A 22975-nucleotide genomic window follows, 5' to 3' on the forward strand; every position below is an offset into this window, starting at 1 on the left:
TTTTTCTCCGTGATTTTTCCCACCTTGCTGCCGTCTTTTCTCGTTCGCCTCTGGTGTATGTACGCTCTCGCGGGCTGCGCCATTCTCCCAACCTCTCGACTTTCCGTTGCTACGAAAACCGCGACGAAACGCTGCCAGGCGGCGATCGGCAGCTCCGCTTCTTCTTCACTTCTCGCTTTCCTCTGACTCTTTTCCTCCAGAAAAAAGAGCTTCTTCGTCCTCCCTTCCCTTCCAATGCGAGATCGCGCATTCGGCTCCGTCGACCGCTCTCTCCTGCTCGGTTCTCGGCAGGTCCGCCGGGGCTGACATGCACACTCCCCGCCGTTTCGTCCTTCCTCCGTCTTTTCTCCACACTGTTCCCGATCCAGTCTTCTTTCACTCCTCTCCCTGCGCTCGGCAACAGGCGGAGTGCCTTGGTTCTGCGTTCTTCCCCCTCTGCCCGCCAGTGTTTCCCTCCTAGCTGCTGGACACTCGCCGCTCCTCTCCTTCCGTGTCTTCCCCCGCACCGACTTTCTCTTGTCGCTTTCCACTCTCAGCTCCGCCCGCCAGTCTTTTTCGCCGCTGCGTCGACGAGATCGCACGAGATTCCGCAGTTCGCCCCGCGAGGCATCCGAGGCTCGAAGCCGCCGCGCCCGTTCCACCCGCTGGAAAGCCAGCTGGTCATCCACAAGCAAACTCTCGTCTGCAGAAAGTCCTCCTCTCTGAGTGCATGCGGGCCTCTTTTCGCCAATGCAGTCGCAGTGTTCCGTCCCTCAAAGCAACTGTCTCCTGCGCCTTCACGCCTGCGGCTGGTCTGAGACCGCCCGAGACAGCCCCGGGCAGGGGTAGACCCTCGGGCGCGATTCTGAGACCCCACCTCTCTTCTCGCGCTTCATCCCTCCCTCCGCTTTCAGCGCTTCGACTCCGTAACTGCGACGTTTTTCCCTTCGCCGAAAACTTACATTTACCTGTTGACAAGTCGCCCGTTTCCGTCCCCAGAACCCCCCCTGGACATCCGCGGAGTTGCCTCGCTCGCGCGTGCGTCGCGCACTCGCCGTCGTTGGGCGTCTTCGCGTCTCAGAGAGGACGGCGAGACGCGCGGTGTGTGGCGGAGACTCTTGCTCGGCGCTTCATGCAGCTGTGCAGACAGCTACCAGCCTCCTCAGGAAATGCATGGAAAGCTGCAGCTGCAGAGTCGCGCGTGCACGCATGACCCTGTTTTGTTTCCGAGAGAGAGACCCGTCTCTCTCCACCGCTCCCCGTCTCTCTCCACCGCTCCCCGTCTCTTTCTGTTTTCGTCTCTTTGCCTCTGGCAGACCAGGCGCACGTTGAGACGAGGCATCCCGCCGTTCTCGGTCTTCCTGTTCCCTGTCGCCTGGCCTTTTTCTGAACAGTCGAGAACACGCGGGTGTCTGGACACCCCGGTGCTCTCTTCTCGTTAGGCACGCAACTCCTCAGCTCTCGCCCACTGTTCCCAGCTACCGCACGTTCTTCTCTCGCCGTCGGCACGCGTCTTCCGCGTGTTGCCTACAGAGTCTCCACAGTTCCACTAGACCCCGGAAGAAGGGACTCTCGGCCGCATCGCCGTTTCCCTTCTTCCTTCTTCCCTTAGTCTGCTCTTCCTCTTTCTTCTTTTCTCTCCCTTGTTTCTCTGTTCTCTCCGTTCTTCGGTGCTCGCCTTTTGTTTTTTTTAGTTTCTGTCTTTCCTCTTGGCCGACTTCACCATGTCGAGAGCGACGCCTGGGGCTGTCGCCGCTCTCCCGCCGGCGGCAAGTGCGGCGCCTTCCTTGTTCGCCATTCCCCCGGACCTTGCGCCTTCAGATCTTCCTGACCACTACTTGGGTCAAGAAGAGTTGATCCGCATCGACAAACAAATGGATAGACTGTTCAAATGTGAAAAACTCGAAGAGGAAGAAGTCCGCAAGCTCTGCTCCGTTTTAAAGGTACACTCAGACACGAAACAACGGGAGCCGGACAGAAGAAACCGTCCTCTCTCATCGCTCTTCAATTCTCTAGGTTCTCTTCTTTTTCTCGCTTCTCTGTCTTCTTTCTTCGTTCTTTCGGACCTCGCGTTGGCGAGCGCCGGTCTTCCCGTTCGGGTGGAGAGGGCGTGTGCTGACCTGTCGTTTTCTTCTCTTCTCCCAGCTGCCGTGGACGACTTCCTTCCGACCTCCTGTTCTCTGTCCTCTGCTGCGCTGCCGCGTTTCTCTGCGACCTTCTCCCATTTCTTTGCTGCTGGCACCAACTTTCTCGCTTTTTCTTCACTGTGCTCCGTCTCCGGGCCCTCTATTCGCAACTGCAGGTTTCCGAGTCTCTTCCTCATGCGTCTCCTCTCTCTCTCCATACGCTAGTGTCTCCTTTGCGTCCGTGCCACTCTGTGCCCGTGTCTCCGGTGTCTCCGCTTGTCTTTCCTCGCTTCCGATCGCGGCGCTGCCTCCGTCCCCGACTGCGCCTCAGGAAATTCTCGTTCAAGAGGCGAACGTTCAGCCTGTCCGGACGCCGGTGACCGTCGTGGGCGATATTCACGGACAGTTCCATGATCTTCTCGAAATCTTCAAATGCGCCGGCAGTAAGTTGCGTCTCCGTTTCCTTTCTCCCCCTCCGTTTCTCTCGCTTCACTTGCGCATGTTTCCTGTTTCTCGCGCAGCTATCCATCTCTGTACCTCGCTCGCGCCTTCGCGTTTTCCGTCCTGACAGCCTCCCTGATCTCTTTTTTGCGTTTCGGTCTTTTCGCCCGCCTTTTTTCGTCTGCCCTTTGTCTTTCGCCTCCCTTTCCCTACTCTTTCCTTCATTCAATGTGTATGACCTTCTTCACGTTCATATTTTCTTCCTTTCCTCCTTGGCTTCTTTGCTTCCTCCGTTTCTCCCCTTTTGGCCCTGTGCGCTCTCCGGCGCTCTCCGGCGCTCTCCGGCGCTTTCTTGTCTCTGCACTCCCTTTTTCGGTCGGTGGGAGTGGCCCATCGTTCCGCGCCAGCTCTCTCCGTCCCGCGCTTTCTTGTCTGCGCGTTCCGTGCATGCACCTCACGGGTTTTCTCTTGTCGCCGGTTCAGGCCTGGCGATGAAGCACGGGACGTTCTTCCCTTCCCGTTTGTCGATCACCTTTTTCGTTTCCTTCTTGTCTTCCAGCTTGCCCGTCCGTGAACTTCCTCTTCCTCGGAGACTACGTCGATCGCGGCCTCAACTCCGTCGAGTCCGTCAGCCTGGTCTTTCTTTTAAAGGTACTGAGGGAAAAAGAAAGCTCAGAAAAGGGAGAACGAAAAGAAAAACTGACGGGGAAAAAGAGAAACGAGAGCTGAGGGGGACGGGAAGAGCGCGAGGACCTCGAAGAGGAGCAAAGGACGGAGAGAGAAGGCGAACACGACACGACAGACGCGAGACGAGGCCGAAGGCAAACATAAGAGGAGAGAATGCGAATGTTGGCCTTTTCCCGTGTGGTTGTCAGGTCCGGTATCGACACCGAGTTACGCTGATTCGCGGAAACCACGAAAGTCGACAGATCACTCAGGTGTACGGATTCTATGACGAATGCCTGCGCAAATACGGAAATGCAAATGTGTGGAGCTACTTCACTGGTAAGTTTTTTTCCCAGAATGTTTTTGCGGCGCCCACACAGCGACTAGTCGCACCGTCAGGCTCTTATCGCCGTTCATCTTTGTCTCGGTACACCTCGATCTGGATGTGCATCTCAGTGCGGTCATACCACTATCGGTCTACTGCAAGATCTGTGGACAGATCCAGTCTCTATCCGTATCCATCTCCCTAAATCGATTCGTGTCTGTCTCTACTTCTAACTATCCATCTCGGTATCAGAGTGCGTCTCTGTATCATTTCAATCGGTGCATGTGTATCTCCGTACCGTTCTCTTCTGTTCGACTGTGTTAAGTTCTCCGTGTGTGCAAAACAGACGTCCCTGCATGCATGCACACATATATTTCCCTATATGTTTGTGCACAAATTTGCGTGTGGAGAGACGCCTACACCGGCATTTCCCCTTGGCGTGCTCTTTCGCCTTCGCTGGTATGCAGAGCGGGAAAAGCTGCCGTGTTGATTTTTTGTCCTTGGCGCTTTCTTCAGATGTCTTCGACTACCTCCCGTTGAGTGCTTTGATCGAAGACCAGATTTTCTGTCCGCATGCTGGCCTGTCTCCCACGATTGAGACTCTCGATCACGTTCGTCTTCTTGAAAGGTGCGTTCTTGCTCCCGCACCGCTGCCTTGCGTCGCTTCCTCTCTTCTTCTTCGCTCTCCGTTTCCCCCTCGTCTCTCCTTTGTCTCTTGTTCTCTTGTTTGTCACTTTTGTCTCTGGTGGATGTTTGGAGGAAAAACGTTGGGTGCAGAACGCACTTTCCCTACGCAGGCGCTGTCGGAATCCCTTCTCTCGCCACTTTCTCGAACTCTCTTCCCTTTTCTTTTAGGTTCCAAGAAGTCCCCCACGAAGGCCCAATGTGTGATCTCCTGTGGTCAGACCCTGAAGAGCAAATGCCCGGCTGGGGCATGTCGCCGCGAGGAGCTGGTGAGTCCTCTCTCGTGCTGGTCCTTCGTTGTCTGTCGCGTCTCTGCGTGTCTTCTCTTTTGTGCACCCGCATGCGCTCCCTGTGTCTTTTTTCTCCAGGCTACACGTTCGGCCAAGACATCTCGGAGAAGTTTAACCACGTCAACGGCTTGAAACTCATCGCCCGAGCGCACCAACTGATCATGGAGGTCGGTCTCCCCAAGTGATGCCAAAAAACGCGTGCCTGACTGAAACGTCGCTCTCTCCGCCTGGCTTCTCTCTCCGCTTGGCTTCTCTCTCCGCTTGGCGTCTCCCTCGTCTTCACCCCCTTGATCCCTTCAATTCTTTTGCTTCTCGAGGCTGCCTCTTCGTTTCTCCCCCGTCGTTTCTCCCCCGTCGTTTCGCGTTTTCGCTTCTTTTTTCTCGCGTGCCCTTTCCCGTGCTGTCGGAATCTCCAGTTCCTTTCCTTTTCGTCTCCCTGGTCTCTTTAGGGATTTCAGTGGTCACAAGCAAACAACGTGGTGACAATCTTCTCGGCGCCCAATTACTGCTACCGGTGTGGCAACCAGGCGGCTATAATGAAGATTGACGAGCACATGAACTACACCTTGTAAGTGGAACTGGTGGGCGTTTCGTTTTTTTACTTGGCTTCTCTGCCTCTCTCCTGGTCTTCGCGCGCAGTGTCGTGGCTCCCGGCTGTCTGTACCCGAGCGCCTTCCGCGTTGCTGCTCCGCCCCTCTTGAGGGGTTCAGGATGCCCCGCCGCTTCGCTCGTCCCTGGGAAATCCCTGCGATGCGTTAGCTGGCGGCGTCTTTGGTCAGCAGTCGAATCTTTTTTCATGTTTCATGGGGTTTCCTGACACGTGTTCTCTCTTCCCACCTAAAAAAGCCGGGATATCGCACGCCACACACAGAGACAGTCGGAGAGTCATGCGCGCACACGTGATCCACCGTGTCGACTGCTAGCCGTCCCTGAAGGGAGTAACAGGTGGTGCGAGGTCGCGTTTCCAGATCGGGTTCTTTGTCGACGTTGTTGCTCGTGTGCATTCGTTTTCTTCGCGAGAACCTGCGCTTCGCTTCTTTCCTCAGCATCCAGTTCAACCCCTCGCTGCTTCAAGCCTCCGGCGCTGACGTGCAGAAACGCATTCCAGATTATTTCCTGTGAGAACGCGCGCGGACGGGAAGAGGAGACGCTTCCTGCCAGGGAAGCAGTGCACTCAACCCTACAAGCCCCGCACGAGCGTGATCTTCCTCCCGCGGTGTGTGCCCGCAGAAAAGGAGAGAGCTAACGAAGCGAAAAGAGAACGAAGGAGAATAAAAGAGAGAGAGGAGAAAGAGGGAGAGAGAGGAGAAAAGAGAGGAAGAAAGACGGGTGTCTTTAGGGAAGACAGGAGAGACCCGTCGTAGAGAGAACTTTCGCGAAGGTTGCAGACGCTCGCCGCAGGTGGCCTCGCAAAGGCCTTTTTGGCGTGGCAAAGAAGGGAGAGGAAGGATTCACGGACGAGAGGAACACCGATGCCGTTTTGAGTGGGGAAGGAAGGGAACAGGTGACGCAGCAAGGCTCGCCTCATCTGCACAGAAAAACGCGTTTTCTCAAGTTTTTTCTGCTCCCCGAAGGGAGCTCGCGACAGCCTCCACGGCCATCCCGGAGGCAGGGGTGTCTATGTGGAAGTATTTCTGTCTAGATACTTTCTGTGTCTATCCTCAGCTGCCTCTGTATATACTTGTGGGTCTGTCAGTGGAGAGATACACACTCTGTGTTCTCCCGCCTGAAATAACCTGCGCATCTGAAGCGACATCAGCCCCCCCCCCTTTCTCCGTCTCTTCGTGCCTCCGTCTACTTCAACGCGTACAGATATATTTGTAGATCTATGGCTACATGTTATAACTGGCGGCAGAGCGATTTATATATATATATATATATACGTGAATCTTTCTGCGGTCCATGCTACATATTGTACGTGAGAAGTCTACTCCACGTATCTATGTGTATTCATTTATGTATATTTTTATGGATGTGTCTGCTGTCCGGACGCGTCAGTTTCGTACCTGCGTGTGCGAATGATTTTTACACTTCCCGGTAGGGATTATGAATAGACCTGGCGCGCGGCGAACTTGTCCTTACCGCAGGAGAGTTGCGAGAGTGCATCAGCTGTCCTTGACTGTCTTTTGTTTTGGAGGCCAGGGAGGCGCCTGTTGCTTCTCCGGCCTGTGTGTCTGAAAAAGGTCGAGTTTCCGCCGTCTGAAAATCGCTGCCGAGCAACGGGGGAGAAGGAAAGGCCATCCACCAAAGCTGCGCGCGGTGGAGCACGCCTCGAGAAGAAAAGGGGGAGACGCGAAGGAAAAAGACGGGGGCAGATTGCCTCTTCGTGTCTCGAGTTGCCAAAGGGATTGCAGCAACATTGGCCTGTGACACGCTTGTTTGAAGCGCATCCCGCTTCCTCGCGTTTTCCCTTCCTTTCCGTGTCTTTTTCACTGGCTTGTTCTGCGTTTTTGTCACTCTTCTCTGGCTGTACAGCACACACTCGTTTGCATCCTTTCTTTCCGTCTCGTCTGTCTCCGGGCGTCTCGTCTTGTCTTCAGCCCTCCTCGATTGTGTTTTGCCCTCTTTCTGTCGACGCTCCCTCTCGTCTGTCGCTCTTTTCCCTTTGTCGCACGCGGGTCACCTCCCCGCATCTGCGCGCCTCCCCGAGGGAGGCTCCGCCCTGCACAGTTGGAGACGCCATTTTCCGGAGAGCATTTTTGTGGTGTCGCGCTCTCTGCGTTGTGATGCCGACCCGAATTTGTTTTAAAGAAGTAAGAAACGCGCGACGGCAAACTGCGTCCTGCAGATCCTCCGCACAGGTCTCTTCGCTGTCTCTCCGTTCGCCTCGTCCACGTTTATCTCGCATTCTGCCTCACCTTCTAGCGGTCTCTGTGTCGTCTAAAGAATCGAAACTCTCGTTCCAGAAACAGATCTGCCTCGAGGCAGTCGCGCACCCAAAGATTCCCTTTGGCGCGAGAGAAGCCCCCAGGAAATGCAAACCCCGGGAACATTATCGTGCCTAGGACAAAGAATCTACGACTTTTGTTTTACGAGGGAAACTGAGGTCTTTGTGGGGCGTAAGATGCGTTCATCCAGTTAGATAACACGTGCATGTCACCAAGAATGGGAATTTCATCTAATATATAAAACACATGTGTACAGAGCTTCTATCTGGAACACGAAATTACGATGCATCGAACAGGGAGCGCGTCTGTTGTACATCACTAGCAACGGAAATGGGACGCTCTCGAGGCGTTTTGAACGAACCGCCTTCACTTGCTGGTTTTAGAAGCATCGCGACTTCTTTAGAACGATTCGTGATTCCTTTTCGTCTTCGAGCCTCGATCGAAAATCACATCTGGAGCCAGTGCGCAGACACTCGCGATGAGTCGGCAGTGCAGAGGAGTTGCTCTCCGCAGTGCTGCGCTGGCGTTTCCACACCGTCATTTAATCGGCGAAAAATAATTGTTTTCGTGCTTAGAACACGCACACGCGGCCCTCGACGCCGTTTCAGCGCATGCAGCCGTTTGCTTTCCTTGCTGGGTTTCGGCAGCGTCCGGCTTGCTTCGCCGGGAGTCCGGCTGTACATCCACTGCTGCCGCATGCAGGCGGAGCCTAGAGAAAGCGTTTTTGCCGCGAGGCTCTCCGCTCTCCGGCGGCGCTTGTGTTCTCTGTGCTTCGAGTGAAGAGGCAGAGAGAGAAGAACAAGAGGGCGAGGACGAAAAAAAGGAAGTAGGGGAAAGGTAGGAAGAAGGAGGGAGGTAGGGAGAGAGAGAGACGCGAAAACAGAAAGAGAGCAGAGGAAACGGAAGAAAGAGAAGGAAAGAGAAGAAAGACAGGAGAAAGATGACAGCACGGGGGAGGCGAACAAATCAGCACTTCATTGGAAAGGAACAACCGCTCGGTGGGGGCGTTTCTCGAGATGCACACTCAGGGAAAGAACATCCAGAGAATGTCGAGAGACCCAAACGCATGCACCCTTCAATTCCCAAGTAAGCGGGACGGTTGATCGAGTCCCGTCTCTCGTCGCTTCAGCAAAGGAAACGGAGACACAACGCGAGAGAGGAAGTCGCACACAGAACAAAATACACCTTGGCGCCGTGTGGAATGCGCGCCGTCTCTCTGCTCTTTCTCCCTGACGGCCTCCGTCCCGACTTGGAAGTGAGGCACGCGAGAGACCGCTGGCCTCGACTCAGATCGCTGCTTTGTTCTTTCTAGTGAAAAAACAGACAGACGCTCCCTCTAGGAAGACGACAGGAAATCACAGAGACCGTTTTCCTTTCTGCGCCAAGCGCGAGATTTGCCTGTCTTGGGGAGGCAACAGGGACGGGGACAGCTCGGGGCGCAGACTCGCGCCTCCGGGGACAAAACGCAGAATTCCGATTTTGCTTCCGCAGACGTCCAGAGCCGCAACGGGTTCCCCGTCCGTGGAGGCAAACACCCCCAAAACGCAAGACAGAGACAGAGACACGCCGTTTTCTTCGCACCAGAAAGGGTTTGTACGAGAGAGACTCTCTCGCTACTTCCATCTCGCGGCTCTGTTCCCCTGCAACTACTGTCTCTTCTTTCACTGCACAGTCTCGCACCTCTCCAATCGCTAGACGCGACCCCCCGGGCCCTACGACCGCCACCGTGAGGCGTTCGGCTTATAAACGGAGACACGCGCGAGAGCCCCTCGTTTAGGGTCAGTTGCACGCAGGCATTTCCGTGTCTCTGGCGCGTCGCCCGGAAGCCCAGGAACTGCTGCCTCGGGAGCTCGACGGGCCGTCGGATTCGTTGAGCATGTGTACAAAGCAGGACGCTCCTGAGGACAAACCACATTGCGTTCTTTGCGTGTGAACGCAGAAACATGTGCATGTCCTCCCGAACCGACTCGGGGAGATCTGCACTTTGTTCTGCTGACACCTATATATACATATATATATATATATATATATAGGAACGCGTTGTTCCTCAAAAGCTCTCTCTTTTTGTTCACTCCGTTCGCCACTTCCATATATATATATATTTATATATCCAGGTCTTTGAGTCATCTTCAGGGTTAATTCGTTCACTTGGCTTACGGGTTTGTTCAGGAGCCAAGACATGCTTGTTTTCCATCGGCCCTGAGACGTCTGTGTGTCGGCCGAGACTGTTTCGTCGCCTGTCTTGCGTTTGATCTCTCTCGTGTTCGGCTGAACGTTCGCGTCTGCCGTCCCGCGTGGAGCTTCGAATTCGAAATCGAAACGACGAGCGCGGCGACCGCGAGCCATGCGCGGGGAGCGGCGGTAGCCCCGATCGCCCCCAGTACTCGCCGCGAGAGTTTCTGACATTCGTCTCTTCCTGCTTCGCGGGGGGCGCCGAGACGCGGTCTTCCGCAGCGTCAAACACAATCACTTGCGAGGACTGCCGCCCATCCGCGCCGTGTCGAAGAGCCGCTTCTGGCTCGGGCCAGGATCGTCCTCTCTCTCCCTCGCGTTTCCCGTTGTCTTCTCGACGGCCTCGGGCCCCGTTGCCTCGCGACTGGAGAGGCGGCGACTGCGGAGAGGAGACACCCGAGATGAAGGACGGCGACGACCGCGCCGCGTCGAACGTGTGCTGGCCACGCGACGAAGCCGAACGAAAGAAGGATTTGAGGGAACGAATCGGCCGCAGCCGCCGCGCGCCCGAAGCGGAGCCAAAGACGTCTCGAGACTGCGCCTGCAGCTTGAGATCCGCTACCTGGACCTGAGAGCCGGAGCCAAAACGCCGCGTCACTCGGCGCGCGCATGAGGCACGAAAAGAAGTTTTGAGACCGACAGACCAGGCAGCCAGCCGGGCGAGCAGAGACGAGAAAAACGAGAACGACAAAACACTTAACATCTGAAACACAGAGCGCCTTCTCCAGAGCAAGACAAAGCGGGGCAAGATAGAGTTAATTAGTGTTAGGTTATATATTCTGTACCAACCGATCTAAAATCGCCATGTCTTTGTCGTGAGCGGCAGCCACAAACGCCTACAGGGTCTTCGCCAGACCCTGTTTGCTTCGTGGGAGACCCCCGAGGTTTTTTTCGAACGTTTCCCCCGTTTTGCGCCTTCCCGGAGGCTGTGGAAGAAAGAGGCATGCGAAAGCGAGGCTTCAAAACGCCTCGCACGCCGTTGTCGCGCCTGGGAGAGACCTCCGGCATGATCCACAACTACGGTTGTAGTGTCTAAAGTGCAGCGAAGAACAAAACCAAGGGGAGGTTCACGTTTCCTTCCAGAAAACTCAAAACGCTTTTCTCTCTGCGCGTCTCCTTTTGGGTGCTCACTTCCAGGTCCGAGACGACCGCCGCATAGCTGAGAATCGTGTCTTTGAGAGAGGCGATTTTGTTCTTGCACAAATCGAGATCCTCAGCGCGCTGTTGCTCGGCCAATGCCAGTTCAATCTTCGTCTTTACCAAGTCCTAAAACTCGCACACACGCGAGAAACCGCACAGGGCAAAAAAACACATTCATCTCCTCACAAGTACCCTGCCTGGCCTTCCACCTTTCACCCCCGTTTCCCCTGTCCTCTTCTCTATCTCTTCTTTTCTCTCTCGTCGTCCTCTCGCACCATTTCGAGTTCCTCGATCAGCTGCGTGGTCCTTTTTTCTGTTTCTCTTCGCTCCCGCGCCGCTGCGGCATCCCCCGCGGTTTGTGCGGTGTCTCCGGGCGACTGATTCGCCTCGCCAACTCCTGGTTGCAAGGCATGTTTGGTGTCTCCGTGAAACTCCGGGAATCGCCCCTCCGCAGCCTTCTTTGGGAGGAGACTGATCTCGTGTTCCAGCGCGATAACCTGCATCCTGATGGCGGGAAAAAGACATAACGCGACACGGCGGTGAGGCAGCATGTGCTTCCTGTGCAGACTGCAATACCACGCGAGACCGAGCCACACGCCCGGCAGCGACGCACTTTGCTGCACTACGGGAGAGACGAATCTTCGTCTGCGAACCCACGCCCAGTTTTTCAAAAAAGGGAAACAACCTCCTAGTTCTTTTGCGGGCTCGTTCTGATACCTGCCTTGGAAAACAATAACGACGGAGCGTGCAAAGAACGACAGCGAAGTGCCTATGGAGGGACTGCCTCTCTGGTGTTCAACTTTCGGCAAACGAAATTCAGAAACGAAACAAAGGTACTCCAGATCGCAACCCGTAAACGCGTCCGCTCCTTCGCAACGCTCGCCTTTCCGGCCCCGACATAAGACGCAGGCACGCCGTGCTGGCCTTTCAGCGACCGATATGTCGATATGTGTTAGCAGGAAAGAGAGAGAAAGAGAGACAGAACGACAGAGAGAAAGAGAGCGAGAAAGATAGAGAAAGAGAGAGAGAAACAGGACCAGAATTCGAGAAGAAACATGGGAGCTTGCGGGATGGCGATGCGAAAAAGAGATGTGAGAAAAAGGGATGCAGGAAAAATGGCGGGGCTGGGGGCGAAGAAGGGAGGCAAAAGGCGGGTACAGAGGCAAGCATGTCTTTCTGAAGGACGAGGCGATGCACTCACCTGAGGGTTACTTTCTCCTGCTCGACGAGGTGAATGTGCTCTTGCTGCTGGTCCCGCGTGAGACGCAGCTGCTCCTGTTTGGTGAAAAGGAAACTGGGAACAAACACGTGTTAGAGAGAGAACGGCGACGCAGCAAACGCGAGAGAGAAGCGGCCAGGAGACGCGGAACGGGAGCAAAAACCCGAATCAACGCACAACCAGCGCGAGACGATCCGCGTGGAGGCGAAACGAGAAAACCGAGACCTTCCGCCGCTCTCGGTGTGCGCGCGGAAGCGTCTTTTGCTCGCTGGGGTGACGCGAGTGGCGTGAACGGGCGACACGCTTCGAGTCCAGTGTCGTCCGACCGAGACGAAAACTGGGGCATTACGGGACGGACGCGCACAGTGTCGCAAGGACGATCGAATGAAGCAGTGTGCTCCAATGCTGAGCCGACACACTCGTTGAAAAAGAGGAGAGAGAGAAAAAGACAGAAAGGGAAAGAGAGAGAAAGAGAAAGAAAGACAGAAAGAGGAGGAGCGAGAAAGAGAGAGGAACAGAGACAGAAAGAGGAAGAGCGAGAAAGAGAGAGGAAGAGAGACAGAAAGAGAAAGAAAGACGGAAAGAGAGAGAGCGAGAAAGAGAAAGAGAGAGAAAGAGGGATAAAGAGAGAGAAACAGCGAGAATGAGAGAGAAAGAGATAGAACCTGAGAGCGAAGATAGACTGGCGGGAGCGTCGTCTCTCAAGAAACGAAAGAGCCCGGAGTCTGAAAGTTACCTGCAGCTGGTGGAGCTGTTGAAGATGAGCCTGTTCGTCGCGTTCCTTTTGGCGACGAAGTTCGTCTCGCGTGGCCGTCAATTCCGAAACCTGCGAGGATGAAGAATAGCACGATCATCACTCCGTGTTCGGTAGAGCTACACAATCTTCAATACACGTGCAGGACACCGCCTATGAAGATTTTTATACACAGTATATCCGCCTATATAAAATTGCATGTGTACGCATAGGGCATCCACAAAACTACTGTGCACGTGTGTGTTTCTTTGACTCCCGCGGGAGGGGGGAGGGGGGCGAACAGACACAGACACACGCTGGGAAGAAAAAAAATCCTGTGTACGCCGACCACACAGACAGAGGGTCTGTCTCGTCCCCGCAAGACCGAGAGGCTTGAAACCGCGCCTCTTACTTCTTGCTGGAGAGTGAGGAACTGGTGACGGAGGGGATCCTCGTCGCCGTCCTTCTCTCCTAGTTCGGTCCGGAGGCGCGTCAACTCTCGCTCGGCCTTGTCTCTCGCCGCTGTCTCCTCTGTGAGGCGGTCCTGGACTTGAGCCAGTTTCTGCTCCTGCTGCTCGCAACGCTGTCGCAGCGTCTCGCGTTGCTCCTCCAGCGCCTGGTTTTCCCGCGTCAGGAGATTCACAGCCGCGTCCTTCGTCTCCTGAGCCGTCTGTTGTTCCCGCAGGAGCGCCTGGAGAGCGGCGCGCTCTGCATGCGCCTCTTCTTGCTGCTGCTGGAGAGTCGCCTGCCACCGCAGACACAAAACGCAAAGCGGGAAGAGGCGCGCCAAGGGCGTTCGGTTAGCGTCGGAAAAGCGGAAGCCCAGACAAAAGGAGCAGAACGGAAAATGGGGGCCCAGAGGCATCGCCTTTGGGGAACCCAGCACCACGCGAGACGGCAGAACACCAGAAGGCGTTAGAAGAGAAAAGCGGGGAGCTTCGTGCATTCAACTTTGATGGTTTCAGAGGCGCAAGTCGCCTTGTTCTGAGGTTCAACACCCACGCTCGCCTTCACACCTGGAGGTCCTCGATTCTCTCTTGTTGCTGTTTCTGTCGCATGCGATACTGCGTCTCGACTTCCGCGTGGGTTTGTTCCGCCTGCTTCATCTGATCTTTCAGCTGCTGGAGCTCCTCGCGCAGTGTCCCGTACGAGGTCGGAGACAGCGACGTCGGCCCCGAGGCGGTCTTGTCTCCGGCGCCTGGCTTCACCTTGGCTCTCTCTTCCTCGAGCTGTTGCGCCTGCCAGAAAAACGGAAGTAGACGCCCGCCTTCCACGTGATGATCGAGGGAGAGGCGAAGAAGGGACGAGACGCACGCGCGTCCAGACAGGTGGAGAAGACGACGGACGGGGAAAGGACCACAAGAAAGAGAAGGAAAAGGCAGACGAAGAAGGAGAAGAAGGAAAAGAAGGCGAAGAAGGAAGAGAAAAGGCAGACGAAGAAGGAGAAGGCGAAGAAGGAAGAGAGAAGGCCGATGAAGAAGGAAGAGAAGAAGGAAGAGAAAAGGCAGACGAAGAAGGAGAAGAAGGCGAAGAACGACAAGCGGACTGGCAAGAAACAGGGGCAGAGGCGTTCAGCGTACCGTGGTGAGTTGTTGCTCTTGAGCATTGGCGAGGGCAGAGTGGAGTTCCTCGATTTGCGAAAACAAGTTTCGGATTTTCTTTTCGTATTCGTCTCTCTCTGCGCTCTGCAGGGATACGGAAACATCCGGAAACGCACAGCCTGTCTGGAGCGGAACGCCTGGAGCATCCACACCCGAAACCGTCTCACCCTTGTCTTCCTCACTGTCTCTCGTTTTTTAGCTCTCGCCTTCTGGCTGTGTTTCTCGTTCTCTGACACTTTCTCGCAGCTTCTGCTCGCGCCCGCGTGCCGTCTCGTGTTCTCTCTTCTCCAACTCTCTGCGGCCTCGCTCCGCTGTGACCCCCCACGGAGCCTTTTTAGACGTGTTGAGGCGCCGGCACAGACGAACACGCTTTCCTTTCTGTCGCCTCTCTCGCGCGCGCCGTATACCTCTTTCGCATCGAGAGCCTGTTGGGCCTTGACGAGCAGGCGTTGGTGTTCTTCGTTTCTGCGCTCCAAGTCCGAAACGCGCTGGAGCAGCTGCAAAACTTTGCTTTCCTCAGGCGTCGCGCCTCCTGTGCTGGCACCCGCAGCCCCCGGCTCTTTCCGCACGCCGCGAGACAGAAGAGAAGACAGAGACTTCGCCTGGCCGACGCCGCCCTGCGTCCTCGCCCCCGGCCGATCCGGCTCGCCGAGAAGCGGCGACTGCGCCGCGACAGGCAAGGTACTTCCACTCGTGGAGATGTCCGAAGACGGCGAAGGCCCCGGAGAGGCGGTCGCCAGCGCCTGGAAAGAGAAGAACACGCATCAGGCAACACTCTGCGGACACTCCCAGCGACAGGGGAGGAGGGGGGCTGGGCCGCGCCAGGCAGTTTCTGACGGCGCTCTCTCATCGTGGTTTAAGACGCGTGTGCGACGCGGAAATGCGACGCTCTTGTTGCCTGAGCGAACGCGCGATTCAGATGTGCGAGAGATGACACAGATACTAACAAACCACCGGCTTTTTGGATGGTACTACTTTTAACGCCGCGCGTGGTCGCCGAACCGCTTCTGCTTACCCCTGGGACACTCAACCCACGCTGGGAGTCCTCGAGTTTCCGCGCCGCCAGCGACCGCTCTCTCGCCTTCAACATTTCGCTGACGGATGCTGCGCCGAGAGGGCGACTCCCGCCATCTTCCTTTCCTTCTCCCTCCCTCTCGTGCCTTTCCTTGGCTGTGTCCCCTCTCTCCTCCACTGCCTTCTCGTCGCCTTTTTCCTTCTCCGTTTCTTTGGCCTTTTCGTTCCCAGTCGGTTCTCCTTTTTCTCGGCCCTCATCTGTTCTCGCCTCCGGCCGCCGCGCAAAGAGGTCCCGCAGTTTCTCTTTGGGCGACAGGCCACGGGAGAGAGCGTCTTCGCCGCTGAGAGAAGAGAGCGTCGCTTTGCCGCCTTCGGGTCCCCCCGACTCGCCCTGCCGAGACGCAGAGAGACTTGCAGTTCCTTTCCCCGCCGGATGGTGCACGGCGGGACCGGGCGAAACCCGCAAAAGCGAAGAAGAGCCGGCGACCGGGTTCTTGAAAAACGTCTCTTCGCTCGCCAGCGAGACGAGCCCCGAGTGCAGAGACACCGCATCGTCGTTCTCTAAGAACAGAGAAAACAAAACTCGCACGCATGTGCTGAAGACCACACGACGCCACCAGGGCGGCAGAGTGCGAAAGAGACACAGAGACAGAGACAGAAACAGACACAGAAACAGAGACAGAAACAGAGATAGAGAAGGGAGAGACACAAGCTTCAGGAGGAGTGTTTTCGAAGCAACGTCCACGAGTGAGGGTTGTTTTTTCGCCTCCTGACCTTCTCTTGCGGGCGCGTTTTCCCTCTCCCCGCCCTTTTCCGTATCCTGCGTTAGCACCACATTCTCGACTGTTTTCTCACGAAATCACGTCTTGCGTTGCTGTACACCTTTTCCCCCTCCTTCCTGTCTCTCCCTGGGTTCACGCTCTGTTGCGGGGGCTTCTCGGGAATGGCTTCTTTCCGCGTCTTTCCGTCTTCGCATTTCCCTGTGCATGCGCCGTGCTCTTCTTTTCTGGAGTCTTTCGTCCTCGCCCGTGTTTTTCGCGTGTCGTTCAGCCTTTCCTCCGTTTCCGTCCTCACCGCCTTCGAGTGCAGAACCAAGGAGGGTCCAAGAGACACGGAAGGTGACGGTCGCGTTCGCGTCCTCGCACTTGTCCAGAGATAGTGTCACGCGCTGCTGGGCATCCATCGACTTCTCGTCCTCGCCCTCGGCCGCTCGCGCATTCACAAACTGCGCAAGGTCGAGTTTGCACTCCCCGAGGACGTTGCTGGCCAGCACCAGCTTCGCAGGAGGCTGCGGGGCCGTCGTCTTTCCGGAGGAGCCTCGCCGAAAACGCGAAGAAAGCGAGGACGAAGTCTCGGGATTCGCACCTTCAGTCGGCGCCGCCAACGACGAAGACAGAGACGCACCCTGCGACCGTGATGACGCGAACGAGCGAAAAGACCGACGCCCACTCTCTTGCACTTCAACAAGCTGCAGGCAAAACGAAAAAGAAACCAGGCACAGTGAGACCGCGCACCCACTCTTCGGGAAACTCGCAGAACCCGCCCCGGAGCCTCAAAACACACAGGGAAGAGGCGACAGGGGAGAGAGGCGGGTGATCAAAAGCGAGAGAGAGGCCACAGAGAGAGTGAAGGGACATCGAAATTTAGACAAGGCTCAAACTGTGCCCAGCGTCTACAGACACATGCATAAATATATATATATATATATATATATATGCACACATATATATACAGAGAGAGGTTTGAATGTATATAACCACTACATTTTGAGAGTAAGAATATATGAATAGGGGAACACTGCGTTGTGCTGACAGCAGAGATGAGGAAAGCAGTTTCTGCGAAAAGACGAGATTCCTCATTCTCAGCAAACACTCGTATGTCATGAGAGCGGGGAGCACTCAGCGGAGGCGAATGGGGACTGCGAAGCGCCAGAGAGAACAAAGACAGCGGAGACAGCGAGAGAAAAGCCCCATCGGCTTCTCTCTCATCGACACACGAAACCGCGTTCCAGCGTCGCTTCTTGTTTCCACCTTTCTTTTCAGCGGTGCCCGACAGCACCCACGCAGGGAAGTGAGAGAACAGAGTAACCGCCGAGAGGCCAAAAAGCCCACCTTCGAAACGCCCTTCTTCACCTCGCGTCCTGTCCATACCTAGACTTGGCATCTCTTCATCTCTCTCTCTCTCTCCTCTCTCTGTCCCTATCCCTATCCCTCTCGCTCTCTCTATCCCTCCCCCTCTCGCTCTCTCTATCCCTCCCGCTCTATCGCTCTCTCTTTCAGTGGTCTTACCTGCAGTTTCGATTCCTTTGGGAGATAGAGGCACGTGGCGCTGGCGTCGAGTTCCTCTTTTCCAGCTGTTTCGGCGGCCTGGGCCGTTGTGGCTGCTTCGGAAACCGCGGAACTGTTTCTCCTCAGAGAGAACTTCCGCAGCCGCGAGGATTCGGTCTTCTCGCTGTTCTTCTCGTTTTCGCCGCCTTTGCTGCGAAACAAAGTTGCAATCAGAACTAGCTCTTGGCCAGCAAACTGGACGTTGTTCGCGCCGCGCGAGAGGACCACGACCTCCCGGCCTCGGCACCGCTTTGGACCTGAGAACCCGAAAAGAAACAGACGCGCGAGTGCACTGGCGATGAGTGTTTAAAAAGAAAAGAGCCTTTGTTTTTCAGCTCGTAGGTTCGAATCAACAAAAAACGCTGAGATCCATTCACGACGAAAAGTAAAACGAAAAGGACGAAGTCGCGCGGCGAGTCAGAAGCAAGCAGAAGGGGAAAGGAGAACGCAGAGGAAGTTGCACACAGACGAGAAAAAAGGCGAAAAGCGTGAAGAAGGACGGACAGAGTGCGGTTCACTCGACAAAGCACAGAGCGAAAGAGAGAGAGAAAAAGAGAGAGAGAAAGAGAGAGAGAAAGACAGGAAGACAGATAGAGGGAGAGAACCCGAGATAGAGAGAGAGAGAGGTGGAGACACAGAGAGGGAGGAAGGGAGGCAGAGAGAGATGGAGAGGCAGGGAGAAATGGAGCGGCAGAGAGAGATGGAGAGGTAGAGAGAGATAGAGAGATAGAAGGAGATGGAGAGGTAGAGAGGGATGGACAGATAAAGAGAGATGGAGAGGTAGAGAGGGATGGACAGATAAAGAGAGATGGAGACATAGAGAGAGAGACGGATACATAGAGAGAGAGATGGAGACATATATAGAGAGATGGAGACATAGAGAGGGACAGATAGAGATGGGACTCTAGGCCCTCAAGATTGATACACGTAATTGACGCCACCTTAACGAAAAACGGAATTCTATTGAGGAATCGGGGGAAAAGGACGAACATCAACATTTCGAAGCCGAAAACACCGAGAGAGATGCTTTTCGTTCGGTCGACGAAAAAGAACGGCGCCTCGACATAGCTGTTAATGTACTCAGGTTTCCATCGAATAAAAAGGGGTATAATGACCATACAGCAATACGTTAACTGAGAAACAGAGTGTAAATGGAAAGAACCATATATACACGCAAATGTATCTGCATGTATATGTGTGTTATTTTAAATACATGTGAATATTCAGATGTATATTTTAAATGCATGTGCCTGTTCATGTGTATATTTTAAATACATGTGAATATTCATGTGTACATTTTAAAGGCATGTGCCTGTTCATGTGTATATTTTAAATGCATGTGTCCATTCATGTGTAAGACGGAATAGGGCACCTGTCTGTGGAATGTGGCGATGAGCGACGAAGAGCGAGAGTTTGGTTTTGGAGGAACAAAAGAAGAATTTCTGCTTTGACAGTTTGCGTACCTCGCAGCCATTCGACAGTCGCAAAGGTTTTCTCGGATTTTGAGTGGAAGTTCACGGATTCGACGTGGAGGGAGAAACGGTATTTCTCGCTCCCTTGCCCGATGTGCTTCAACCCTCGAAGAACGCGCGACATTTCGACAGGCTGGGACAAAGAGAAAGGGAAAAACGAGGAAGACAGGGACGAAGCGGTCGAGGGGAGGCGGCCACGAAGGCGGTGACGGAAGCGCCAGGAGAGAAGAGAGGAGAGAAGAGAGAACAGAAGAGAGGAGAGAAAGCGGTGAGAAAGGGGAGAGAAAAAGAGGAAGAAAACGAACAAGCATGGAAATGTGTGTGCGCTTTTTCGGGCCGGGGGAGGCCCGACGCTTCGCTAGGATGTCGACTCAGCAGAAGAGCGGCAACTGAAGAACAGCCCGCGAGAAGAAAAGTGACCAGGCGGTGCCTGCTCGAGTGTACACACACCGCAACGAAAAGACGGGTTTCGGCGGGGACGACTTTTTTCAAAAAAAGCGGTCAAGAGGGCCGAGCCCGACGCCTCCGAGGGAAGAACGCGGAAAGGAGGCAAGCAGCGAAGAAAGAAAAACAAAAGTTCTCTCTGTGACGGGCGATTGAGAGACAAGCTGAAACACCCCTCTGTACTGTCTCTCTGTGTGTTCGAAAAAACAGAAGAAGTCTGGAAGGACGGAGACAGGGAGACACGCGCGACATGAGACAAACAACGACAGGGGAAAACAGGCAAAATCACTCTGTGTTGCGCGAAGTTTTCACGCAAGGCTCTCTCCGTGGCGCACACGAAGAGACGCGTCTTTTCCCGCGCCCAGAGGCAACGCGTGCCTACGTGCCCACGAAAACTTTTTCTCGCCAGGCCGAGATGAAGATCGCGCGTCCATTGCTGTCTTTCCCCAACGTTTTTTCCCGCGAGAAATACAAGGGACACACAGAACGCGAGGCGACGAAAAACACAACTCGCTTCCCTCGAAATTTCTAGGTAAACAAAAGTCGACTCGGCATCTCCTCTCTGCCTTCTTTCCGTCTCCTCCTTTTCCCCTCTGCTTCTCTTCTTTCCTTCCCTCTCTCTTTTTCTTTGTCTTCTTTTTTTTTCTCTGCCTTGTTCTCTTCTCTACCCTTCAAACGGACACATCTACAAGAAGTCTACACATGTGTAGATGACAGTTTTTCAAGTGAGAAGACACGAATAAATATATATGTACATGTGTGTATCTGCATGTGGATACACACTTTTCATTTTTCTATCTATTAACATCTGTGTATGTATGTATATATATATATATATATATATATATATATATGGTAGTGTAACATCGGTATTCGCACCCCTGTATATATATATATATATATATATATATATGGTAGTGTAACATCGGTATTCGCACCCCTGTATGTATATATATTTATGCACACGCAGAAGTGGGCCAGGAGTTGGTGTCAGCGGGAACGAGAGGGAAAAAGAGAGATGGGCATGTTTCGAGAAACAAGGAGAACCGCAAAAGGAAGCGCAATCACGATAATCGAGACACACACGAGAGTTTGAGAGGAAATCAAAGGCGTGCACATTCGAGAACCCCCGACGTCGTCCTAAAGACGGGTGCCTGCTTCTCTGATGCCGACAAAACAACCCGGAGTTCACTTTCGATATGTACGTATATATACATGTATACAATATACATGAACTATTCGTCATACACGTATTTACTGTAAATATGCACAGATATTCACACAGTTTCACAAATGTGTCTAGACACAGTACATATATATATATATATATATAGAGAGAGAGAGAGAGAGAGAAATATAGGGATTCCATGTGTATCTGTAGACAGCAAAACAGGTAGGTTTAGTAACTGGTCTGATTTGTTTTTTCGCCTCGAAGCTCGAGGGTGTGTATGCTAACATAACTCGAGGAGGCACTTTCGTTACATGCATGTAGTGTAGCTGTACTGACAGGTAAACATCCCTCGCAGTTTGCTGTTTTTTATTTCAGCTGCAGTCGAAACAAAGGCGGTTCACCAGCCGAAGAGACAGAATGGTAGTATACCAGAAAGGACTTGCTCCTTTCGCTGGATATCCGCTCCATCAGCGTCGCTCTTGATTTCTTTGGATGCTCCCCCCCACTGTCCCTGTCGCGTGTATTCTGTCTCCAGGCAAAAGGCATTCTCGCCAGGTTCCCGTCGTGAGCGTGGCGACAGGACGCGCTTTCGGGGATCTCTTCGTTTCTGTCTCCTTTTGCCTCGCGTGAGTCGGAAATCCGAGAGCGAACCCCCCGCTACAGACCGGAATACATGTTCAAACATGTTGATCACGTGCACAAACACCAAGAATCTGTACATGAACGAGAAAAAATCTCACGTGTGTCGCCTGCAAAGAGACTTGCCGTTCAACTCCACAAGGTTGTGTTCAGTCACTTTCCCTTTCAGTATTTATGTATATCCGTCTATCTACATGTATATCCGTCTATCAACATGTATATCTACATGTATATCTGCATGTATATCTACATGAACAGTTGTGTATCTTGGTATACACATTCACGCGGGAAGAGGTATATCTGTACATGTGTATCGGGGTGCAATTTTTTCATCGGCCTATGCATGGAGTGTCAAAACAGCCATCTGCACTGGAGAGGAAATGTGACAATGGGGTCGGGTAACCTCCCGTAGATCCACGCACACTGTCTCTTTTTATTGAGACAGGCGTCTGCGTTGAGTTTTCTGTGTGAGTTGTGCGCACAGCTGCAGGCGCGCACCGCTAGAGAAGCTAGGTCAAAAGACGGAGCGAAACGGAAGAGAAACGCGAGAGGAAAAGAGAATCGGATTTTGGGATATGGAAGTCCTCCCAAAGCGCGGGGAGAGGGAGAGGAAGGATTTTCTTTCTGAAAGAGGAACCGAATTTTCTGTGAAGAGACACGGTCTGCTGCAGCAAACAGAGAGAAGCAGGAAGGCATTTCTTCGCGAAGAAAACTTACACTGCACAGAGAGAGACACATCGTGCCCCAAGAGGAAGGAAGAGAGGCCGACCCAAAGGTGAGACACAGCAAGGCGAGGGAAGAAAGGAAAGAGAGCGAGAGAGAGAAAGGACAACGTTCACCGAATTTCTCTTCTCGCCCCCGCAAGTGGACTCGCAAAAGAGTGGTGAGGACTTTGAAAGATCAACAATCGGGAAGTGGGAAAATCCACCTAAAAAGACAGACTCTAAAGAAAGCAGCGCACCAAGGAACACCGACAGAGAACATGAAACGCGGCTAAAAAGATCCACGCGAAGCTGACACCGCAACAGACACAAAAACCCACCATGTGCACCTACATATACATATATATATATATATATACATATATATATATATATATAGAGAGAGATAGATACAGAGAGCGCGGCACCGAGAAGAAGACTGGGAAAGGATGTGGAGAGGAACGAGAAGGGAATTGTCGCCGAGGCATGCGCGCCTCTGAGAGGCGAAGAAAAGAGGCCTGTGGCCTCGAATCTCCGCTTCTCTCGCCGCCCCCAAAGACTCTTCGAGTGTCCACGCGTTTCTCGCGCTCCCACCTTCCACGCGTTATCGGGCGAGAATCCCACCCCCTCTAAAAGGGACACCCTCAGGATCGACAGAAGATGGGAGACAGAGGGGCAAAGATATCGGCGGCAGCGCATGTTTAGGTCGACCGAGAAGAACAGAACACTTCCACGTAGATCTCTGAACGCAGAAAACGGGGCGGTGCGAGTGCTTCCGCGGGTACGACGTTCAAGAACGAAGAAAGAGCGCATGCAAAGTCCTTAAAAAACATGCGCTCGCTCTGAGCGATGCACACGGGTTTTGCATGCAATCCAAACGAAA

General features: G+C 53.9%; 2 protein-coding genes across 2 annotated transcripts; one reads left to right on the forward strand and one right to left on the reverse strand.

Annotated features, from left to right (window-relative positions):
* Positions 1-1703: 1703 nt before the first annotated feature.
* On the forward strand, positions 1704-5633 carry NCLIV_048330 (hypothetical protein; the record flags this gene model as incomplete). The annotated part of the gene is made up of 9 exons (XM_003884385.1): positions 1704-1922; positions 2437-2548; positions 3106-3197; positions 3422-3551; positions 4054-4165; positions 4393-4490; positions 4590-4678; positions 4961-5079; positions 5558-5633. The coding sequence occupies 9 exons, from the start codon at positions 1704-1706 to the stop codon at positions 5631-5633; spliced, it is 1047 nt and encodes a 348-aa protein (XP_003884434.1).
* Positions 5634-9178: 3545 nt separating this feature from the next.
* On the reverse strand, positions 9179-19261 carry NCLIV_048340 (putative pseudouridylate synthase 1; the record flags this gene model as incomplete). The annotated part of the gene is made up of 14 exons (XM_003884386.1): positions 9179-9297; positions 9557-10199; positions 10763-10897; positions 11047-11275; positions 11973-12046; positions 12727-12816; positions 13136-13468; positions 13740-13961; positions 14304-14408; positions 14732-15067; positions 15340-15899; positions 16413-16806; positions 17627-17922; positions 19129-19261. 14 exons carry the CDS (start codon positions 19259-19261, stop codon positions 9179-9181), a joined length of 3669 nt encoding a protein of 1222 aa, XP_003884435.1.
* Positions 19262-22975: the final 3714 nt, after the last annotated feature.

Source organism: Neospora caninum, chromosome X (genome assembly GCF_000208865.1).
Source record: "Neospora caninum Liverpool complete genome, chromosome X".
In the NCBI taxonomy this organism is placed as follows: Eukaryota; Apicomplexa; class Conoidasida; order Eucoccidiorida; family Sarcocystidae; genus Neospora; species Neospora caninum.